Source organism: Nicrophorus vespilloides, unplaced genomic scaffold (assembly GCF_001412225.1).
Source record: "Nicrophorus vespilloides isolate i.1.1-1 unplaced genomic scaffold, Nicve_v1.0, whole genome shotgun sequence".
NCBI classification, from domain to species: Eukaryota; Metazoa; Arthropoda; class Insecta; order Coleoptera; family Silphidae; genus Nicrophorus; species Nicrophorus vespilloides.
The window spans coordinates 212,943-236,298 of NW_017100113.1; the positions used below are offsets into that span (position 1 = coordinate 212,943).

Consider the following 23,356-nt stretch of genomic DNA (forward strand, 5'->3'; position numbering starts at 1 on the left):
CGGCAGAAAACAAGTGAAAAAAAGGAAACTTAAAACATACGACGCTTCTTTACACGCCTGTCACTTTCGGATCCCTCCATAATTAAACGTCAAATTCTGACGTATCCATCACACGCAAAAAGAAACAATTTAAATTCCGTAACTGTTTCAGTTTAGGGGACTTTAATCCATTTATTTCAATATTTGTTGATAAAACGAATAATTTCAATCGGTTATAATTTATTAACTTTCATTCATCAAAAACTCAAATTTACTTCATGTTGCAATTTCCATACTTTTAAATAAATTATTCAGAAATAATTAAAAATAAAGCTTTGTACTTCTATTCATTAGTTTTCATATTTTACACATTTTACACAAAATCCAAATTTTCAATAATTAAATAATTTGAACATTTGAAATATCTCTCAACATTACGTTTCTGGATAATAATTTTATTTCATCTGAATTTTTCAATTCCAATTGAAATAAATTACCATCAAAGCATTGAAGTTTCCTAATCCAATTTAATTGTTTCAGAAAAGTCATATACAAAACTAGTAAAATATTTCTTATTGAAAATTTATTACTCATTCCGTTCCAAAATAATTGTCTGATTTTAGTTTTGTTTTAATGGATTATTGAAATAATGAAATTTATACAAATTAAGCAGGGAAAAAGTTACTCTAGTAACCGTTTGAAGTTTGACATTTTTTTAAATGGTTTTTGAAGTGAATAGGTAAAATTTTGTGAAAATTGTTAGTTTGTTTTTTTTTACCCACTAACAATTTGTTTAAGGTTAGTTATTATCCAAACAAATTTGAATAGCGAATTGGGTTTCTTTAATCATTACAACACAAAAAGTCCCCGTTCAGTATTGATTAACTCATTACGGCCGTGTATAAAGTATGAAACGAAATTACCGCGAAAAACTAGACAATGTTTTCATTACATAAGCAAGGATGAACTGCGTATGCAGTAGTAACAAAATTGTTTACTATTTTAAGTTATTGCTTAGTTTTGAAAATGCATGTTATATATCCCTTTGCATATATTTTTATGAAATTAGACACTTATTTTGGAACAAATAAAATTCCTAAATTAGAAAAATTATTTTGGAACGGGTGGAGTATTATTTATATACAAATTTTTACATCCGTCGAATACTCATTGTATGAAAAGTTAAGCAACGGAAAAATCTACGTTTTGAAAACTTGATGCATATGATCTGCACGATTTAACAAAGTAACAGCAATATTCTAATTCAAAAACAATAATTTTACAAAATCTGGAATTCCCTAATATGCAAGTCTGGTTGCGTGACAACGTTATACAGTGGAACCTCACTTAACGAACATAATCCTTTTCAAAATTTTCTAGCGAAATTTAGCAAATTGCGCAAACCAAGTGAAGAGTGGAGAGGAAAGGATTTTTACTTGTATAGTGAAAGAATTTTCCCCATATAACAATATACGATAATGCGTTCCATTTTGCGAATCATTTTTCTTACAACTTATTTTGATCGTTAAGCGCTGTATATATTTTTGTAGAATAAGTGGTGAAGAGAATAACTTATGCAAACCACAAAATTCATCCGCAGACTTATTGGCATATAAGTTCTACTTTCCACATCTCTAGAGACCCTGTCAGTGGATAACAGACCTGGAATAACTGCTGAAGTTATCAAATTATTACACAATAGCAATACCCTTATTTAACCCATAGTTGACGTCAAAACTGCAACATATATTGCGCCTTCTACGTCATTTTTTAAAACTTGAGTACATATATTATGTGTGTTTTTGAATATATTCGATTTTCTTTGTCATCTTTGTTTAAAGTGGACTATACTCTGCAAATATAATTTGTGTTTGCTGTAAATGCAAAACACAAATGTATTTTGTCCAACCATTAGTATAATAATAAACACAGTATGTACGGTTTTTTATATAAACAAATATTAACAGTATAAAGAGACCCAACCCAATTGGTACAAGTAATATAAACTAATAGAAACTCACTTCACTGTGTGTGAATTGTGTTAGAGGTCATTCTAGTTGCATCTTAGTTTTGTTTGTGATCACAAAATTTGCAAACTTGTGTTCAGACATTATGTTTCCGAATAAAAAGCCAAAGAATAAAAAGAACCATAGATATGAAAATAAAAATCATTAAAAATCGAGACCAAGTTATAGTTTTTATTTTCGGCAAGAAATCGATTATTGTAATTTACATTAATTTATATGGGAAACGTGTTTCACTATATGAGTAACAATCTGGTTTGGACTCGTAAAACGAGGTTCCGCTGTATTTGTATTTTTTTAATGTATATTGTCTGCTATTTTTTATGGTAGTCTTAAATTCCACATAATTACTAGACTTTACCGATAATGAATGAAGACGCCGCAATACAAATACATTTTTTGAGTGTTCTTTCCGTTTGCCGATGCGTTCGGATGCGAAGGAAATTCGCGTTTATTTCGGGACCGCCGCTAAAAACGGAGACCTCTCTCCGTTTCAGGTTCCATTAGTTTTAGCGAATATTCCGGTCCGACGAACGAACAAAATAAAAGAAATACAGAATATGCGAGAATGGAAACCTTTTGGACGCGCCTCTTCTCTTCTTTTGGCATCGGCAGCAGACACCGAGCGGCCGTTCTGACGTCTGAGAACCATCGAGCGTGCAAAAGAGAGATGAAAGAAACGCAAGAAACCGGAAAATAAAAAATAAATAAAATAAAAGATGCTCGAGCGAAGAGAAGAATTATAAGAAGAAGCATTTCCTACGCAGATCGGTTTCCGACACACTCATAAAAAATATTACTTTTGTTTTTTATTCTTATATTTTTCTACTGATGCGTCTTGCGCGAGTGACGTCTGGAAAACCGTGGAGGGATTTTTCGGTGTTCACCACAAATGTTTATGATTTTCCGTTTATTTGTGCAGCGGAGTTAAGAAAAGACGAGAGGATAAGAATGTTTAGTGTCACAGGCGACGTGTTTACTCTTTGCGTTCTGCGCAAACGGGGCCACCAAATCGTTGTTCATCCTCGATACGACAATTGGAATTGGATAGGGATTTCGAAAGTTTGACGTGACGAGCAACAGTATGTTAGCAAGCATAAATCGTTTCTGAAAAAAATATTTGTTCGAAAACCGAAACTATTTATATAAAGTTGATATAATACGTTCTAATAATTTCATACTTAACTCTTTGAGGAGCGGTAGTACACGCAACGTTCCAGCTTTTGAACATACCTAGTAGGGTATGTTCAAAATGGGTTAATTGTATCTTAATTTACTAAAAAAATAATTTACCAAGAATGAGTTAATTACCACCTTCTATCGAATCAGCAAATTCTTTAAAACTTTATTTATTTATTTTTTGCGTGGCCCCATTTGGATCTATAAATTTAGGAATTTTCACTGTTCATAATATATCCATGATTTACAAAAATGTGCGTGTATGAAAACACGCTTACTAGATTATTATAATTCAATCTATTTTCTGTTTTCAGCACATTTAACGGCAAGATGACAAAACAGAACCGTGGAAAATCACAACATGATAAAATTATTCTGTTTTGTTAATTTACCAATAATAGTTGATGTTTTAACAATATTTTTACTTCATAAAATATTTCTATTTTTTTTTTTCCGATGATTCAATTTAATTTAAAAATAACTTTAAATTTCAGTTAGCGTAAGAACAGAACAGTCACGATAATTGTATAATGTCATTAACTAATTTCGCGAAGTAAGAATCATATATCTTGTAATAAAAGAACTTCTATCAACTTTTTTACGTTATTCAATTTTATTTCAATTATTCCAATAATTATTATATGGTACTTTAGTTTATAACATAAAAGTTTCCTATTTTCACAAATCTCACTGTTTAAATGACTATAGGACTCTTTCAATAATGCAAATATTATCTAATTTGTAATTATATAAAATTAATATAAAGTTAATGCTTCTTTTTATTCCCTTTCTCACTTCATTTAGAAAAGTCGCTGCTTTTTTTTAAATCAGCTAAATCTGCAACTGCTTTAGCTTGTGTTATCTTATACCCGATACATTTTATAAAGGCAACTTTTTTGAAATTTTGTTTTCAACCAACCAATCGAATGCTCACTGTATATCTATATATAGGCAACCAATATATCATTTACCTGAAAATTTGTATTTTAGTAATGATTAATTGTGCTAAACATTTCACTTTTTATTTACTCTTTGCTCCAGTAACTTATCACCAAATATCGTGCAATAATGTACATAATTGTGTGGCAAACAAGATACACAGTGGCTGGCATGATGGCACGGTGCGCCAGCTAAATGAAGATGATAGATGGAGGAAAGAAGTAATGATTAATAAGAATAATAAGAAAATATACGTATACCATAAATATATTGTTTCATTATTATTTAATCATAATAAAATTTTCATAGATATTAAAACGTTTTATAAAATCTTTTCAGGATTTCGCCTTCTGTGGTATATTTAGTCTGTATCTAACTGACACAACTTTGCAAGCCTTAACTGAATGTTCTTTCCGATTTGACGGGTTCTGCAGAATCTAAGGAGTCGGAGGAACCTCGGTTAGGTATTTTATACCATGTTATTGATTATATTGTACACTTTTTATGCAACCAACATATTATATAAATGAGCATTACAGAACGACTTTATTATATCTAGGTAATTGTTGTAAATATAGATGGTGACTGATATTTTGTTTCAAAATTCGGGCGGAGTTCAAGTGCCTCGAAAGCAAAGACACAGAGAAAGTTTGCTATTTTCATGTGCCAATAAAGTCCACTAAATGGATCAAATATATTGGGTAATAAAGTTTAGCCGTTTAGCCATTGCTAGACGCGCGACAAACGCAGCGCGAATGTCATTCATCGTCGAAGCAAGCGGAGGCGGGCGTTTGAAGTACCGCCGCTCTTTGAGTGCGACTGCAAATATTATTCTTCCGTAAATTCCCCGAAAATTAATCGTTACGTGCGATTAATTTATTTTCGGTTCCGAACTCCGGCCTCCTCTTTATAAATACACGCACAGTCGCACTCGTTATATACGCGAAATACCGAGTAAATCTATTGGGAAAGCGCCTAGCTGCGATGGGTCCGAGATCGGACGCCCGGGGGAAGACAAGCTCATAAAGCAGCAGCTCGTGAAGAAGAGACACACGAGGAAGGTATAAATCGGTAGAGTGACTTTAACTGCTCGCGCCTCCCACTATATCATTTTCCAGTTGCCCCATCTAAATATAGTCCATTATGGGATCCAGATAACCCATCCAGAGACGAAGAGTGGATCGTCGCCTCTCATTAGCGGGGGAGGGTGTATGTATGAATGTATGCATCTTGCGACACCGACAATTATCGATTTTTATACGAAACACGTGGACCGTTAGGAGATTCTCTACCATCCATTCTCCACCCGTGGAGAAGAGTATCGTGATGGGTCGGGTCTGAGGGATTTGCGATGCGGCGCATATTTCGTGTCGATTGTCAAAACAGGCCCGTAACTGTCGAGCTCTGACACACAAACGGCCCAATTATGTTGTGTTTATGACCGGCTAAATCCGTCCGAAAACTTCATCACTATTTCCAACGGCGAGCGACAAAAATCCCGAAACTAAAACCAAAAATAGACCGTCCACCAAAGAAATAAAGCAATGCGCGCGTCCGCGCCATCTAACAGTAATTATATAATCTCCAATTAATCAGTAAATATTTACATACAAAAAAAAACGCTTCATTCCAACAAAATTTTGTACAAATCCCGTATTTACAAACGCACGCACGCACAATCGAGTCTCGATCAATCTCATAAAACATTGCAGATTTACGATGAGGAGAGGTACCGACTAAACCCAAGTGATCATATTTATATTATAAGTACAAATGGAGAGCTAAACAACTAAATAAATTAAAACGAAAGAAAATAATATAAGGACGGGGAGAGATTGAGGGGGTGGAGTCACGACTCAATTAGAATGGATCCAGCTGAGGGCGGCTTTGATGTTGGCCAAACGGGCTCTGATCAGGAAGCTGGAGATTAGCAAATACTCGGTGTAGGTTCGTCTTCCTGTCTGGTGGGCTCCACCTCCATTCAATCGGCCCTCGCATAAGACTTTCGTGGTCAACGATAAAAGCCATTGCAATATCTGAAACACATTCAAAGCTCGTGATCAATAAAGAAACGCTTCCGGAAACGAACGATCTTACCTCGGCGCTCGTCGGTAATTTGAATATACCAGGTTTCAACCACGAACTCGGAGCCCACAGGTACAATTGGCAAACATTGGCGGCTACTTCTGGATCCAACCTCTTCAATAACCAGACAAATATAATATCGTTAACATAAATATTTAATCAATTGATTTTCTCAGCAAATGCAAATCGAATTGAAATATAGAATACAAAAAAATCCTACTATAAAATGAACCAATGTTATAAACATAATCAATGTAGATTAACTTATTTTAAAAATTCATAAAATTTTTGGTGATTAAGGCAACTAAATTCGTTAACAAGAAAAATATCTTACATAGTAAATGTGAAGAAAAGTGTATGAGAAATACGTAATTTTATACTTTGCCAAATGCTACGTGGATATTAATAAATCGTTGCTAAGATTTAATAAAACTATGCAACTCTATTAACACCACATTAAGTATTTATTTTTATCTGATTGGTGTTTCACTCCAATAAAACAATTAGAATATAAAACGCAAAAACAAAACAATTAAACGAATAAATAACTAATAATCTTGGCAGTATTGTTTTGCAGATAAGATTATGTATATACTACCACAAATAATTATATTTTATTATATATATAAACAAAATTCGATGTTTTGATAAGAAAGTTTTAGAACCACATGAACAAACAAGACTTCGCAACGTCTAATAATAGATTTGATGAATGCAATTTTCATTTAAGCGTAATTATTTCGTGCTGCCTTGAAACAAATTTGCATATAAGTCGAGAATGTTCAACCTCACGTATAAATAAAAAGAATCGGTGACTCACCTTGCTTGGATTGCGCTTCAGAATATTCTTGATCAAGGCTTTGAGGAGCGCCGGTGCGTCAGATGGAAGATCGGGAAGGTCTTCCTCCTTGTAATCCGTGTTTCGTAGATTCTTCTGGTAAAATGGATTAACTTGACCGAATATTTCGTATCCGATTGCACCGGCCGCCCACAGATCGGATTTCGCATAGTTGAGGACACTGAAGGTTCCTGGACTTTGATTAATGATCTCGGGAGCCATGAGGGCGGAATTTCCGCCCTTGTCGATCTCGTGATTGGCGTAGGCGATACTCAAGCTGCTGGATTTGTCAGCAAGGCAACAGCCGAAGTCGGTGATCACGAGAATGGGGGCGTGACTCTCGGAGGTGTCCAGGAGAAGGTTATCGGATTTGAGGTCGCGATGGGCGATGCCATGGGCCACCAGGTGAGCGATGCCCTCCAGAAGTTGGGCTAGGAGCAAGATAGACGTGCGCATGGCTGGTGGCGAAGAGGAAACAAAATCTTGAAGACTGCAGTTGTATCTGCAAGAACAATCCTTGATTTATCAAATAAGTTATGTGTAGATCAATTAATACCTTTTCATGATTAAGAACAAGGACATGTTTCTGCCTTCACCATCTGGATAGATCCTGGATGGTAGAGCCGCCGGGTACAGACCCCTGGCTCCCTTTAACTCCGGCACGTAATCAGTGAACACCGAATACATGGCTACTACATTGGGATGTGGAGGCAAGTGCTTCTTCCTCTCAGATAGACTGTAAATTACGAAACATTAATAGCAAATATCAGGATAACTCTGGATAGACCTACTCCAATTCCCAATCGCTGATGCCAATATTGCTGTAATACATCCTCGCGGGGATGGTTTCCTTGTACATGGCCCTTAGAATAGCCATGGCGTTCGATTGAATATCGTAGTTGAACATCATTTTCACAGCCAAAGGATATTTGTCAATGCTATCGTCAATTTTCGCTCTTTTCTCTACCAATCCAAAACTCCCATCCACCATCTCAACCCGCTCCTCTTGCTTCTCGGCAATCTTCGCTGAATACACGACGGCGTTCGCACCCTTAGCAATAGGCTTAGCGAACGACAAATCTTTAACCGTGATCGGATCGTTTTCGAATCTATTCTCATCGATTTCGATATCCTGATATTTCCATTTAATCTTAGAAATTGCTTCCTAAAAATAATAAACAACTGTCATCTATATGTTTAACTTCTTTTATGTTAAATAAATTATTCTAATGACAGTTAAAGATCTTACTCTTATTTCCCAGCAAACTCCCTCCAGCTCTTCCTCTTTAGTTAGTATGCCAGTACCAGAAGCCAAGCTGACTCCAACCAATGCAAAAAATGGTCCGGAATCTCCATACATAATTCTAAAAGATTATAAGGTTAGGTTATTATATATTATAGGATATGTTATTTTGCAGCATACCTTCTGGCAGCTTTCTTTCTTAGTTCAGCGGCCAATGTGTTAGTGACTCTGTTGAGGACATTGTCGATGAGGATCCTACGAGCATGGAGTCCCACTTGAAGGCCAACGTTCCTTAGAGCGAATGCCCTCGGTATAACCTGTCTGGAGTTGGAGGCCCCTTGGAGGGGCGCGCTCTGCTGCACTACATTAATTTTCTCCGCAATATTGCACTTCGTGTTGATGTCCCGCTTGCACAAAAGTTTGACATAGGTCTGACCATGTCTGAAGAGCCGAGTGCCGAACGCACGAATAGACATCTTCGTTTGCGCCCCGCGAAGACAGAACCTTTCCGTGGACAAAACGCTCAACACAACCCTTCACTTCGCTCCTTTCTTTTCACTGGCGGCGCACTAAGTTTTCAGGAATATTTGCAACAAGTGAAAAAACTGCGACTCGATCTGACATCGCGACATTCAATTTTCAACTGTTCTATCTAGGACATACGGCTCATTCATATGAAGTGTTACTTTTGTTCTTAATCACAACCCATCAACTACCATTCCACATACAAACTAAGGCAAATTTATTAGAAAATACTTCAATACATTTCTATTACATTAAAAATAGTTTTCTTACATTTTATATATTATTTAACGTAAGTCTGAGCGCGTTTCTACCACTTGTTCTATTTGCGGATACCATAGACGTAACGTGAAATAATAAAATTTTGACTCTAAAATAATTATTGCAAAGTAATCTAAAATCTTTAGCCTTATGGTTATACTGTATCATAAAATCTGATACGAAAGTTGGTAGGTTCGAATCTCACCAATATTAAAAAGATAAGCACCGAAAGTGTGGCAGAAAAAATAAAAACAATATTAAACCATCAAAACAATTAAACGAATAAATAACTAATATTCTGGGCAGTATTGTTTTGCTGATAATATTATGTATATACTACCACAAATAATTATATATATAAAAATTATATATATTAAACCATCAAAACGGAAATAGTGCAACATAAAATAAATAATAAAAACCATAGATGTAAGAAAATATAGTGTAAAGTATTACGCATGCACGCGCACTATTTATTTACTTATTTTTTATCTTCCATATGGAAATTTTCATGTATATTATCAATATCCATTTCTGGATCTTCCATAATATTTTCAGTTAACTTTTATTGTAATTATCTCCAAAACGAAGATTACAAACCCTCACATTTCTTTTAATATGCTCGTTGCTCATGCTAATCAAAGAAGCATTCATTGTGACCATTTTCCGTTGATCAAACAATTGATAATCAACTGCTGGAAATCTTCTCATTTTATTACGATGATTTTCATTGGTATTGCATCCTTGGACACAGTATGATCGAACATACATACATACAAACCAGTTAAAGAACAATTACCTACTTGCTTCATTCTTGGAATGAAACACAAATTTTCTAAGTAAAGAAAAGATTTCATACGAAATCTTCTTCTCTCCTAACTGTGGTGAGCGAGATACTGCCAACTGCCTTGAGAACTGACTCTGCTGGAGAGAATGGTGAACAACAGGTGGCGATTTTCAAACCGGCTTCGGCCAGCTTCGGCGGTTCAGCACGGTTTCAGAGAAACCTCAGGAGGACATTGATTAGTTTTCACTGGAAGGTGTTAGGTCTATATCTCTGTTGGCTGTTTTCATGAACTTAATAATCGCACTGTATACTACTACGTTTTCTACGTCTATTAAACAATTAATCGACGCATTCTGTAGCTGCCTATAAAGTTCTTCTGAGGCTAGCAGGATATTTTAATGGCTCAAAGAGCAAGAGCTCGCAAATAGCAACCAATGTATGAAAAGTAAACACAATAAAGAAAATTTTAAATTGAAAAAAAAATGAAAAGCAGGATCTTAACACAATTATACGACCTTATACGATTGTGCAATTTCTGATTTTCTTATGAAACATATCCTCTCAAACTACAGCTGTCTACTAGTTGTTTCGATGAAACCATAGTACGAGACTCCCTTGTATGAGGTCCTAATATGAGGGAAAATGTCACTATAGTGAACCTATAGTGATACTTCTGTCAATGACCGTAAAAAAATTATATAAACCACTAAGTTTTAGCATATTGACAAATTTGTAACTTGAAATCTGAAATTTTTCTGAATAATAATTTTGATTGCATGTTACGCCACTGGGTAAAACGTAATTGGCAAATAATCAGGCGAACTTTGCCCTAGATTTTATTATTAAAACAAATGCACGTGCATCGAGAATCTAGGGTCCGGGGAAAATCATATAATCAATAATACGAAATATTACATAATTATCGAAGACTTAATAAGGGAAACGCAATATAATTTCTATTATTGCCAAATTACTATTTTATCGCAATTAACGTTTGTTTTAATGGAAATAATTAATGAGATGTGATTACAAAATAAAATTTAAAAAAAGCGGGAATCCTAGAGCGCGCTGCTGTCGCGTCAGTTTGACATAGCGTCACAGTAATCACAATTCTTTTCGAGCTCTGTCAAAATACCGAAACAGTGGGGGCAAAACAACATATGTAATGGAGTGAATTCGTTGCAAGAAAGCTACTCATAAATTCAGTGTTTCCATATTTTCATTCCATTTGGAGGATCGTCAGAGGAAACTGTCGCAACAAATTCTTTGTCAATTTTGCCTACTGTCATCAACTTCTGTGCCATGGACGTATAACTGCTATGCAACATTCCCCACTGACAACAACATTCCCACAGACAAGCCGCTTCTGAGCAGTTAGAGGAATATAGTCATTAAAGAGAGTGAGAGATGTCAAACAGAAAGCCAAGCACTGCCACAGCAAGGCTCAAGCAGGACTACTTGAGGCTGAAGAAGGATCCTGTCCCGTACATCACAGCTGAGCCACTTCCAGCCAACATTCTGGAATGGTAATTGCACTAAGTTCTATTTTATGATTGATTGTTAATATTAACCTTGTTTTTTGTTTTTAGGCATTATGTGGTTTGCGGGCCAGAGGGAACCCCATATGATGGAGGCTACTACCATGGGAGGCTCATATTCCCAAGGGAATTTCCATTCAAGCCCCCATCCATCTACATGATCACTCCAAGTGGGAGGTTTAAAACCAACACAAGATTATGCCTGAGCATATCCGATTATCATCCAGACACTTGGAATCCAGCATGGAGTGTCTCAACAATCCTTACTGGTCTGCTTAGCTTTATGGTATACAATTAACACAATTAAACATCAGCATTGTTACTACTATGTTTGTAATTATTGTAGATTGAGAAGAGCCCCACATTGGGTAGTATTGAGACGTCGGACTATGAAAAGAAGCAGCTGGCTTTTCAGTCGATCGATTACAATCTGAAGAATAACCTGTTCAAGGACCTCTTCCCAGATATCACGAGCAAAATGCAAGTAAGTGTTTTTTACACATTGAATAACATACAATGTTTCTGATTACGCATTTTCTTTTGGAAGGAGGAATTGGTGCAGCGCAAGGAGGCCCAGCTGACGGCGCAGGCATCTCAGAGCCAAAGGAAAGTAAGTTCTGATCAGACGAACATCCAAAGCTGTTTTTGGAACTTTATCTTAATAGTAGGTTTCGCGGCGTTCGCCTATTCCGTGAAATACGTTATGATCAGCTCGGATAAGCAATGAATCTTTTTAATTTCGTTATGAAAAAGAGGGGAAATGGACGGGTTCGTGGATCACAGTTACCACTAAAAAAAAGTATAATTTTGAGAAACAAAAATGAAAAACAAAAAGAAACTCGATTTCATTGCCTGCTTTGATACAATAAATATATTTTGTTTTATATTTGATTATAAAGCGATTCATCATAGTTAGAGTATTTTATTTTGTTTTCCTTATTTGGATAGTTGATTAACTTCAATTAACATTCATCTTTTGTTTTCTATATTTTTTTAATTTATATATAAACAAAATATATATATATACTTGAATATGTTTGTGGTAATGAACTATTGATAAGAAATGTTTGTAGGATAGGAGGAAGGGGATAAAAAGATGAATTATACTTGTTGGCTTTATTAAGGTAATTAATTGTATATATTTAAGAATACAGATACATAACAATTCCAACATAATTAACATCCTATATAATAACTCTAAAAAAAACAGTATATGTATTAAATTTGTAAAACCTTAATAAATTGAAACTATCTATATGTATTATGCAACTATGTATTTTTTTATATCTTTACTTTAAAATTGTATTTTTTTCGTGATTTATTTTTTATTAATAAATATTCTCTTAAATGAAAAATAAAAAGTTAATCCTAGCAGAGCATGGTTTCGATCCACGGACCTCTGGGTTATGGGCCCAGCACGCTTCCACTGCGCCACTCTGCTCTTGGTATCTGCAAGTACCAAAATGCCGTTTACTAATCACTTCATAAATTATTCAACAATATTAATTAATTTGTTTAGATTGTAGAGTAACTTTTAAATTATTTAATTAAAAAATCGAAATTATCATGCAACTTTGGTTGCCTACCCACAATAAACATAATATTATTATTTTCATTCATTTATTGCATCAAATATTTCCAATTTTATTATAATACCAATTATTTCTTAAGTTAAATGTCTAATTTTATATGAATTAAATATCAAAGGTAATTTTATTAGGTTTGGTCATTACGTTAGAATTATTCTCAAAGGAATGCAATTAACGAATAATTAACCAGTTAAACAACATACTAAAATCTAACGGAATTTTATGAACCAGTTTGTGTCTAATATTTAATATTCGAATTGTTATTTTTGTTTTGATTTTAATTCAAATTTGATAAACTCTTTAGAAATACATGTAAAATTGTAGAAAAACAATTGCGAATTTGTTACCATAAAAACAAATTCAAATGTTCATCGACCTTTTGTTGTTTTTATTGAACTTGACTCTTGTTAATTTAAAAAATTAAGTCTGATATTTATATAATTTATAGGCTATACGTAGGTTTCTATTTAGATGATGCAATTTATTTTTATTGATGGAAACGGATTGAAGATCATTGCTCTCTCTGCGAGACGAGCAAAATGTTATTTTAATATTTTGCGAATTATTGAAGCGACTAGAATCGAACTTTTCGCGTGATTGAGTATTAATAGAGATTGGGTCTTCCTTTAATTGTGCCTGACGTCGACGGAAATAGCGGACGCCGGGCGTCGCGACGTTCGCCATTCGCGGTGCGAGCATTCGACGCGGTGCAGCGTTTCCGAGATAAATCTTGCGCGGAATTTGTTTTGTTGTTCTGAAATAGAAAGGTTAAGGTTGTTTTGGTATTGTGTGCATTGTGCCAAGGTTTTAGATTGCGATGAGCGAGTGCGTGTCCCTTCTGATGGATGAATTCATCCGCGAAGACATGAATCTGCTGGACGTTCCGAAATCGTTGAGCTGCAGCTCCAGCGACATGGACATTCCCATCTACTCTTCGGATAGCTTAACGAGGAGAAGACTTTCTAGAGAAACAGCTGTAAGTGAAGAAGATGTGCTGTTGTACGTCTCTTCTGTTCGTCCGTCTTTCCAAATTTAGCGCGCGTTTTGGAGGGTTCTTGCGCGCTTTGTAACAGCAGCACACACACCCATCGCCGTCGACCAATGGCGAAGCGGAACGTGGACGAGCCCCCTCGCACGTAACCATCATCGATCGCCGAACTCTTTCCAAAACGAAATTACGTGCTTTGTCTCAGGCAAAGAAGGGATTAACATACAAAATAATAAATAAACCGGTTATTTTCTTTTGCCCTCTTCCCTGACGCAATACTCAGGGTGTGACGTCGACTAATTGGAATTCCACGTGGTGACGTGGCGTACTCCGATTGGCCTAAATCGGTGGCGCGGCTGGAGGCACGTCTTCGAGGTCATTTGAAAGTCATTCGCGCCCGGATCCTTCACCAAACGAATTCCACGAATCATCAGGTAAAACTCATTCTCATAACTCGCAGCTATTTGTTTGCTCTCTGCGTTATCTTCTTTTTTACTTGCTTAAAACGCACGTGCTTTTCGTTCGTATTTTAAACAGGAAATCAAGCTTAATTCTATAATTTTATACATCATCCTCCCTTCAAGATATCGATTTTTCATGACCTACTCACTAAATTACTTAATAAAGTAATATATTAAAGAATCAATTGTTTCTCTTTTCTATTTCAAGCTTATCCACTAAATTTCCTTTTAATGACAAATATTTAATTGAAGCATCAATTGTATTTTTTTTTCTTTTTCAAGCAGCGAAGCATGGATAGAAAAGCGGTAAGGCATAAAGTTTACATAAACGAAAATTTGAAATTATTTTTTAACTATTTTTCTTCATGTATATTATTAATAACTTTCTTAAAATATTTGTATTAACTCAAGTCCTTAATAATCATTATTCAGAATATTCCAATTGCTATTTTTACAATTGAAATGAGTTTAAATGAAATATAAACTTCAAAATGATTAAGTAATATTGAATTTTGCGATTATTCATGAAATAAGTATGAATTTATCTAAAATATCGTATTTATTTAAATTTTGAACTGTCAATTCATAAAATGTCACTTTTACCAAATCAAACTGGCAAAAGATGAAAGAAATGAAACCCTTTTAAATAAATTGTTAAAATACTATAATATATATGAAAAGTAACAATCAAAATTTAACATTAATATAGATATTTATAATGAAGCTTCCAAATAACATTTTTATCAACTGTTTTAAATCTAAAATTCGATTACTGCAGTTGCTTTCGTTGTGTCGTACTCCCATATTTGTTTAATGTTTATCTGTGCGACTTGAAATATACTTTATTTTTATAGAATACTGCAAGACGTTACATAAGTACGTCAACATTTGACGTTTTAATTAAATCCGATTAAAATAACGGGAAATAAAACACAAATCGTCACGAAATGTCACCGGTTGTCAAAAAGTGACGTTGCTTCGAAGTGACATTTTCTTATTTAATTTATTGATAAGTTTCGTCGTATTATAATTATTATTCTTCATAAATATTTATAAATATAATTTGATTATTTTTTAGGAATTTTTTTAAACGCGTAAAAAATATGCAAAAACACATGATAATTGAACGTAATTTTTGTGAGTTGGAAACCAAAAAAAAATATTAGATTTTTTGTGACGTTTCGTTTGACATCTTGTTTATTTGAATTATTTTATTTATATGAATTGTGGTTAAATAACTTTTGAAATATGTCAAATTATATAAAAAAAGAAACCAACAACAAAACTTTTATGAATTTAATTAAATTTCGTTCTGTATATGCACAAATTGCTGAAAATAATGGATGTACAGTAGTCGATATGCGAGTGACCTTAAATGCGCGAAGGTCAATTTGCATTGCAAAATGCATTTAATACGTGACCGATAAACGTGAGCTGATATTGAGACTTGAACGATATTTTACCGCAAAAGACATTGTACGTATTTGCTAGAGCTAAAACGCATTGAAAATTCTTTGAAACTTACGAATAGTTTACACGCGTTATCTACGTTCTACAACAACTGTCGTAAATGAAAAACGAAAGATGCAATTTTTTCAAAAACAATAATTAATTTATTATATTTACTATTTGATTTACACTATTTGATACACTTACCTCAGTTTGGATTCGTTTTACGATCGTGGCGTCGTAAAATGAGTTTTTGGTGTTAAATAACTAAAAAAAAACTTAACATTATTTTTTATTCAATTTCACCATAAATAAAACATATAAATTTATGTTTTTTTGGTAATTAATCAATTTTTTGATTATTTGTACTATGATTTCGAATAAGTTTAAATGGGATTAAATAGAAGATTTCGTTACAGAATTGTGTAATGTAATTGACGATTTTTTCGTAACCTCAATATCACTTTCACCGTTGCGCCATTGTTTTGCATATGTTTTTTTTTGTGACCCACGCACACTTATCAATTGAAACAATCTACAGTCACAGGAAATATGGGTATTTCACTGTGTTGAATTTGTACTGAATTTATTTGTAATACCTTTACAATATAAAATTTATCTGCATTCAAAATAAGTTCGAAATAATTATGTGTTTATATATTGAAATATCTGTTTAGAACGTATTTTTTTATATCGAAATCCCGACAACTAAAATCCCGACATAATAGAAATCGTGAAAACCATAATACGGACTTTGATATTACATTTTCAGGAATTGCGAATTTGTTGCGGTTGTAATTTCGATTTTGTTTTGGTTGTGGAAATACCGATGATATAAATTGATTTCTCGAATTTAATTGAAATAAAGTTTAATCATTTTTAAGCTAAATGTATGTTACACTTTGATTTACACTATAATAGAAAAATGTTATTGATATTTGACTGATTTTGACTGATTTTGTCTATTTTTATATATTTTTTTTTACTTTAAATTTATCAGATATCAATAAGCACTAGTCAGTTCAAATATGATAATAACATTTTATATACTTTTTATATTTCCAAACTCAATTTCCGATATTAAATATTCTTAAAATTTATTCAAATTGCCACAAATTACTCATAAAATATCATAATTTTTGAAAATGTATTTATATTGATATTTGTATTCACTAGTTGCAGTAAACGCATTTAAAACTTATTAACGAAATTGTTGATTTATTGTTTTCAAAATCCATTCTGGAAATTCAATATATTCAAATTGTCTTTAAAGTCTCATCAATTAGTCTTACCACTTACCATTAATATTTCAGATAATATAATAATATTGATATTTGTATGCTTATTTTGAAACTTATTAACCATATTGATAAATTCTTAATGTTAACTTCAATTTTCATAATCTATTCTGCAAATTCATCAATTACTCTTAAAATGTTATATTTTAAGAAAATTAGGTAGATACGAATACTAACTATACTTTGAATAAACTCAGTTCAAACTGCACAATATATATACATATATTGATATATTAACATATTAACAACATTTTTTCTAAACTTGATTTAGAAAATAATATCTTCTCAAAAGTTTCATTAAATTTTCTGAAATTACTCCTAATATATTATATTTTCATAAAATGTAATTAAGTGAATATCTATTTGACCTGCAATTTTAGTAATGTTTAAAATAATCCTCAATATCTCATAAAATATCTCTTAAAATGTTGTAATTTCAGAAAATGTACGTACTTTACGTACGTAGAAAATTGATAAATTCTTAATATTTAGAACAATTTTTCAAAACTCGGTTTCAAAAATTATTTATTTTCAAATTATTCATTAAATTAGCTGAAATTGCTATTAAAATATTATATTTTCAGAAAATGAATTTAATTGTTTATTTGTATGAACTCTACGTTTAGTAAACGTAAATTAAACTTGATAAATTCTTCTATTTTTAAATTTATTTCTGGAAATTCCTTATTTTCAGCTTATCCTCAAATTCTCTACATAAAAACATGTATTATTGTCAGTATTTTGTTGTTATTAATAAAAATAATTATTATATCAAGTTAAAGCAAGTTGCGAAAAGTGGAAATTTGCATATGCATAGAGTTTTTCTAAAGTTTGCATCAATGGAATCATCGATTGAGAGTTGTGGAGTGAATGAGCGTGCAAAAAAAAGGGGGGCTTTGGATCGTCGGACAAAGTGTCCACGCTTTGCGTGGGGATTCGCTCGCAGCACGGACATTAAAGCGAACAACATTGAAACACACCAACAACAACTTTCGCGCGTTCTCTTCTACGATTTCTCTTCATTCCTTCACCAACTGTTGACTTTTGCGCTTCGATTCAAGTTCGATTTGTGTTATGCTCTAACATCAATCAACGAGCAATGGGAAAAAACGTCAAGGTAAGTGCAGCACACCAAACAAACGATGAACCAAACAAACCAAGAAAAAAACGCATCGCATCATTTCGATAATTACGTCTAATTTTAGACGTGAAATCGATACGTACTTTAAAAAAAAAAACAACATTTAACATCATCATTTCAAATTAAAATTTAGCGCTTCTTTTTTATTTCGTAACGACTATAATCGTGCACTTCCGGTCCCCGCTTGATAGCAAAACTATAGAGCTCTTGCGAACAACTCCACACACTTCAATGGGGTCATACAACTTATGGTTACCAAGGTTACTCTTTTGTCTGTGAACTCGTACTCATTTAACAAACGCACACGCATGGTGCGAGTAAAATATGATTTATTTAATAAATTAATTGATACATTAAAAGCAGTGTTTATTTGAATCCAACACAAATCGATATCAATCAATCAATTATCGCTCGACCTTTTCGAGACCTTCTCAGCAATTTTCGCACAATCAATTAGTAAACCAAAAATAGTTTTCAAGAAACAAAACCACATTCATTTAATCCGCAGCAAGGATATTCTGTTTCACGAACAGTTCTAAATATATAATTAACGGACTTTTTCAAACAGATGCTTTTAATTATACACAATTTTTTTTAATTTATTTTAAATCTTCATCCGTTTTACTCATTATTTCGATTGCATTTTATGTAAGAAACAACTTTTTGTTTGTTGTTTCAGCGGCCGAGCACGAAATTAAGGTCAGATTGACCAATCCAATGCTTCGCGAAGGCCAAATGTGATCGCAACCTCAATTATTTACTTTAGTTTCATAGATTTTAAAACGTTATTAATAAAACTTGATTCGATTTCGTTGTCTCCACTTAAGACGAGTTATGTAATTTGTTTCATTAGATAATTTTGTTCGTTGGACCGAAATCAACTAATAAATTACGTGATTCATTAAATATTTGCCCGACAACCAAATTCTACTTATTAATCAAATTTATTCAACTATTCAAACTAGTATTCGCTTCTTTATCGCATCTCTTTGTGCTTTAGAAAGTATATAGAAAATATTTGTTGACTTTGACATTGACATTTGATAAGAAAAAAAATGTGTGGTTATTTTTGTAACAAAACGAAGTATTTATGATATTCTTTAACATTTCCAAATACCAACATTTGTTGATAATTATTAGTTACTTTTCTTAATTTCAGTAACAATGTTAAATTCTCAAACAGATATTCACAAGGAAAATGTACTTTTTATTTCTAGTTTTAGCCACTTTTTTTTATTTCAATTATTAGATGTAATTGTTTATTATTTGTTTTTCACAATAACATAATTGTTTTTTTTATTTAAGTATTTAAGCGAACTTTTCAAATAAATGCATACAAATTTGACATTTATCAAATTGAAAACATTTTATATTGACAATGACATATTGAAGTTTTTAAGAGAGAATAATGACGTAAAGTAAAAACATTAAAATTTGGCTTTTTAAGTTCATGTTTAAATATGTGTACGAACTTAAAAGTATTGATAATAGCTTTGTAACTGATAAGTGTTTGCGTTTTAAATTATGATGAGCTTCTTGATTTTTGAATATTTGCTCAAGGTGTTGTCTCTTCGTTCAATTAAAACCATCGAACAGCGTTTTTTTTTCATAATTTCATTAACGCGAATTGCTACCGTTTAATGTGTTCCAGAACACTCGCATTGAGTATTCTCTGTAATGCGAATGGAATCGTCGAAAAACTAATCATCAAAGTACATTACAAAGTTCAAAATTCGAAATGTAAGTTGTTGCACGGCTCCTCTACGTAAGGAACACACCCACTGCAATCGCTGAGATAACGCATTAGACGTGCCTCCGATGCGCTGCGATCGGAAGAGAGGTCTACGGCCCTCCGAGTCATTCATTCATTCAGTAGATTTCCAAACGGTGAAGACTGCACACACATGCGACAATACTCTAAAAGCAGCAAGCAATAAATAAAGAACAGAAGCATCGTGTTCAGTGGGTGTCCACAGTTTTATCATGAAAGACAACGAATTGACCACGATCAACTTTAACGCGGAAACCTCGCCGCCCCAAAAACCGAAAGAATCTAAAGCTGTAAGTTTTAAAAAAACAGACCAAAAACTTTAAAACAATTGAATTTCTCTTTGAAATTTTCTTTACTATCAAAATGGAAACAATTAAAATATACATATTTAATACATTTCGTAAATTAATAAAGATTTATTTTTTAATTATGACATTATGTGCGTTACAAAAATATTTTTTAACTTTTTTTGTTGAAAGTGATTGATGAACGTTACGAAATACTTTTATGGGCGCATTGGAACGTGCTCCAATTCCGATTCGATTAGTGATTTATCTGCGATTTATATAAAAAATCAAGGATTCGATAAGAAGATTTCGTTTTTTTTTTCAATAGTTTTCAATACAAACGAAACGCACTTGAAAACGTTTCAATTCAATTCGAAACAACTTATTAATATAATAACATTGTTTTTTTTTCGTGTGGACATAATCATAACTAAATATAGAAACAACTATTTTCGCTATTAGCGTGACCAACTGGAAGTCAATTTGTTAGAAATAGCATTGAGTTACAGTAATTTCGCTTTGAATTATAAATTCAATTTATAACTTATTATATTCTTAGTTCCTTTTTTCTAAAATGCTTGGATTTATTAAATCGGGTTTCAATTTTTCATAATAATAAAATCAAGGTTTTACTTAATGTTAAATTTATGCAACCATGTTGACATTTAACAAATAAATTTAATTAGCACACGCAATAATTTAGATTTGTAAATGTCAATTGCATAATTTTTCATTTAATCCTGATATCAAATTCTCATGTGGATTGCGAAAACAAACGGTTATCACAATTAACCTGAACATTATTATATTGAAGTACCTCAGAAATCGTTTCGCTATTATCAACAATATTATTATTATTGCGACGTGGATTATCGTGTTTTCGATTGTTTGCAGATTGCGTTTGCACACGTAATTATCGAGGGTGGAGCGTTGGCAAACATGTTTTCACGATAATCTGTACATTGGTTTGCCATTGCATTGATTGTTGTTTTTGTATGTGTACAGGGATTTAATGCCAAATTGGCGTTTGCCATTATCGCGGCCGCTTTGGGATCGTCCTTTCAGCACGGCTACAATACAGGAGTCCTCAACAATCCACAAACGGTAAAGTATATTCTAAGCATTGAATATAGATTGATTTCTTCATTTGTAGATTTTCAAGTTTGGTTTTGGTAATTTGAATTTTGATATTATTCTGCCTGTATCATAGGCAACTAAATATACATGTTGTAAATATATACAGGGTGTTTCACTTTCTTATAAATTGTTTTCTTAATGTCACAACTTGAATAATCTAAAAAATGTATTTTTCTATTCATACTTATTGCTTGTTGTCAACTTGTTTAATATTGTTATTATGTGTAGTTGATTCAATCATGGATGTCGTCTGTGATAACGAACAGGACGGAGGGAGAGGTTCCGAGCCAATCGCATATCACGATGCTTTGGTCCATTGCGGTTTCAATCTTTTGCATCGGCGGTATGATTGGAGGTGTAATGACAGGTAACGAAGGATTTTGAATAATTGTAAAACAGCTTGCCTAATGTGTGAATTTTGGTTAACAGGATACGTGGCAGATCGTTACGGTCGAAAGGGCGGTTTACTGATCAACAATATTCTAGTGGTTGTAGCTGTTATTCTGGAGGGTGCTTCGAAAAGCGCGGGATCCTTTGAAATGATAATCTTGGGTCGTTTCTTCATCGGCATCAATTCCGGCCTGAACGCCGGTCTTGCGCCCATGTACCTTGCCGAAATATCCCCAGTGAATCTGCGTGGAGCCGTAGGCACGGTTTACCAACTGGTAATCACCATTTCCATCTTGATTGCTCAAGTCCTTGGTTTGAATTCCTTACTGGGAACGGAGGACCTGTGGCCTACGCTTCTTGCCATCACCGTGCTGCCATCTATCTTCCAAATGTTCACGTTACCTATCTGCCCGGAATCGCCTAAATACCTTTTGGTTGGCCGTGGCAAGGAGATTGAGGCGCAAAGGGCTTTGACTTGGCTCAGGGGACCTTCGGTTTCGGTTCAGGACGAGATGGATGAGATGCGGGCTGAATACGAAGCCTCCAAATTGGTGTCGAAAGTGACGATTCGCGAATTGCTGACCAACAATTCCTTGAGAATTCCATTGATAATCTCCGTTGTCATCATGTTGGCGCAACAGTTCAGCGGCATCAATGCCGTAATGTTCTTCTCCACGCAAATCTTCATGGAAGCCGGTTTGACTGCTGAAAACGCTTCTTATGCAACCATGGGTATGGGCTCGATTAATGTGTTGATGACCATAGTTTCGTTGGTGCTCGTCGAGAAAGCCGGCCGCAAAACCTTGCTGCTGATTGGCTTCTCCGGAATGGGAGTGGTCACGCTTCTCCTCACATTCGCTATGAGCTTCTCGGTAAGCCAATAATAATGTTCATAAAAAAAACTCATCTAACCGTAAACTCTAAACTTTCAGAAAGAAGCAGTCTGGTTAAGCTATCTCTGCATAGTGCTCATCTTGGCCTTCGTTATCATGTTTGCAACCGGTCCAGGTTCGATCCCGTGGTTCTTGGTATCCGAACTGTTCAATCAATCCGCGCGTCCAGCAGCGACATCCCTAGCAGTTGCAACCAACTGGGCTGCCAATTTCCTAGTCGGATTAGGTTTCTTGCCGCTTCAGGTGAGCCAATCTCATTCTTCAAAATCATTGAACAAAAAACTAATTCCAATTTTGTTTCTACTCTAGGATGTAATGCAATCGTACGTCTTTATCATATTCACGGTCATCATCGTTCTAACAGTGGCGTTCATCTACAAGAAAGTACCCGAAACCAAGAACAAAACCATGGAGGAGATTTCGGCCATGTTCCGGCAGCAGTCCTACCAATAAAATGAATAGGAAACAAAATACATAAAGAAAAGACATAAAACATCGCTGCCATTGTAAATATTTCGCGATTCGCAAGGCTTCGCTTCGCGTCTAGTCTGTGAAAT

The 23,356-nt window shown here is 33.8% G+C and overlaps 3 protein-coding genes and 1 non-coding gene across 7 annotated transcripts; 2 read left to right on the forward strand and 2 right to left on the reverse strand.

Moving 5' to 3' along the window:
• Positions 1-4,648: 4,648 nt before the first annotated feature.
• LOC108568702 (serine/threonine-protein kinase PINK1, mitochondrial) lies at positions 4,649-9,061 on the reverse strand. The gene is made up of 7 exons (XM_017929931.1): positions 8,468-9,061; positions 8,294-8,408; positions 7,836-8,209; positions 7,601-7,780; positions 7,027-7,546; positions 6,219-6,320; positions 4,649-6,157 (listed from the first exon to the last, which is right to left on the reverse strand). The coding sequence occupies exons 1-7, from the start codon at positions 8,761-8,763 to the stop codon at positions 5,978-5,980; spliced, it is 1,767 nt and encodes a 588-aa protein (XP_017785420.1). The 5' UTR covers positions 8,764-9,061; the 3' UTR covers positions 4,649-5,977.
• Positions 9,062-10,930: 1,869 nt separating this feature from the next.
• LOC108568672 (ubiquitin-conjugating enzyme E2 J2-like) lies at positions 10,931-12,256 on the forward strand. Its single transcript, XM_017929878.1, has 4 exons — positions 10,931-11,383; positions 11,447-11,681; positions 11,742-11,879; positions 11,943-12,256. Exons 1-4 carry the CDS (start codon positions 11,265-11,267, stop codon positions 12,120-12,122), a joined length of 672 nt encoding a protein of 223 aa, XP_017785367.1. The 5' UTR covers positions 10,931-11,264; the 3' UTR covers positions 12,123-12,256.
• Positions 12,257-12,764: 508 nt separating this feature from the next.
• Positions 12,765-12,836, reverse strand: Trnam-cau. The gene has a single exon. It is a non-coding gene; the product is annotated as a tRNA-Met (tRNA).
• Positions 12,837-13,692: 856 nt separating this feature from the next.
• Positions 13,693-23,346, forward strand: LOC108568705 (solute carrier family 2, facilitated glucose transporter member 1-like). Of its 4 annotated transcripts, none has more exons than XM_017929936.1 (7): positions 13,693-14,406; positions 14,719-14,739; positions 21,385-21,483; positions 21,745-21,883; positions 21,946-22,778; positions 22,839-23,042; positions 23,109-23,346. In XM_017929936.1, the coding sequence occupies exons 2-7, from the start codon at positions 14,725-14,727 to the stop codon at positions 23,250-23,252; spliced, it is 1,434 nt and encodes a 477-aa protein (XP_017785425.1). In that variant the 5' UTR covers positions 13,693-14,406; positions 14,719-14,724; the 3' UTR covers positions 23,253-23,346. The 4 variants fall into 4 exon arrangements, with proteins under 4 accessions (XP_017785425.1, XP_017785426.1, XP_017785423.1 ...); XM_017929937.1 differs by having other exon boundaries at positions 14,270-14,406; positions 14,716-14,739; XM_017929934.1 differs by lacking the exons at positions 13,693-14,406; positions 14,719-14,739 and adding exons at positions 17,939-18,297; positions 19,973-20,382.
• The last annotated feature ends 10 nt before the right edge of the window (positions 23,347-23,356 follow it).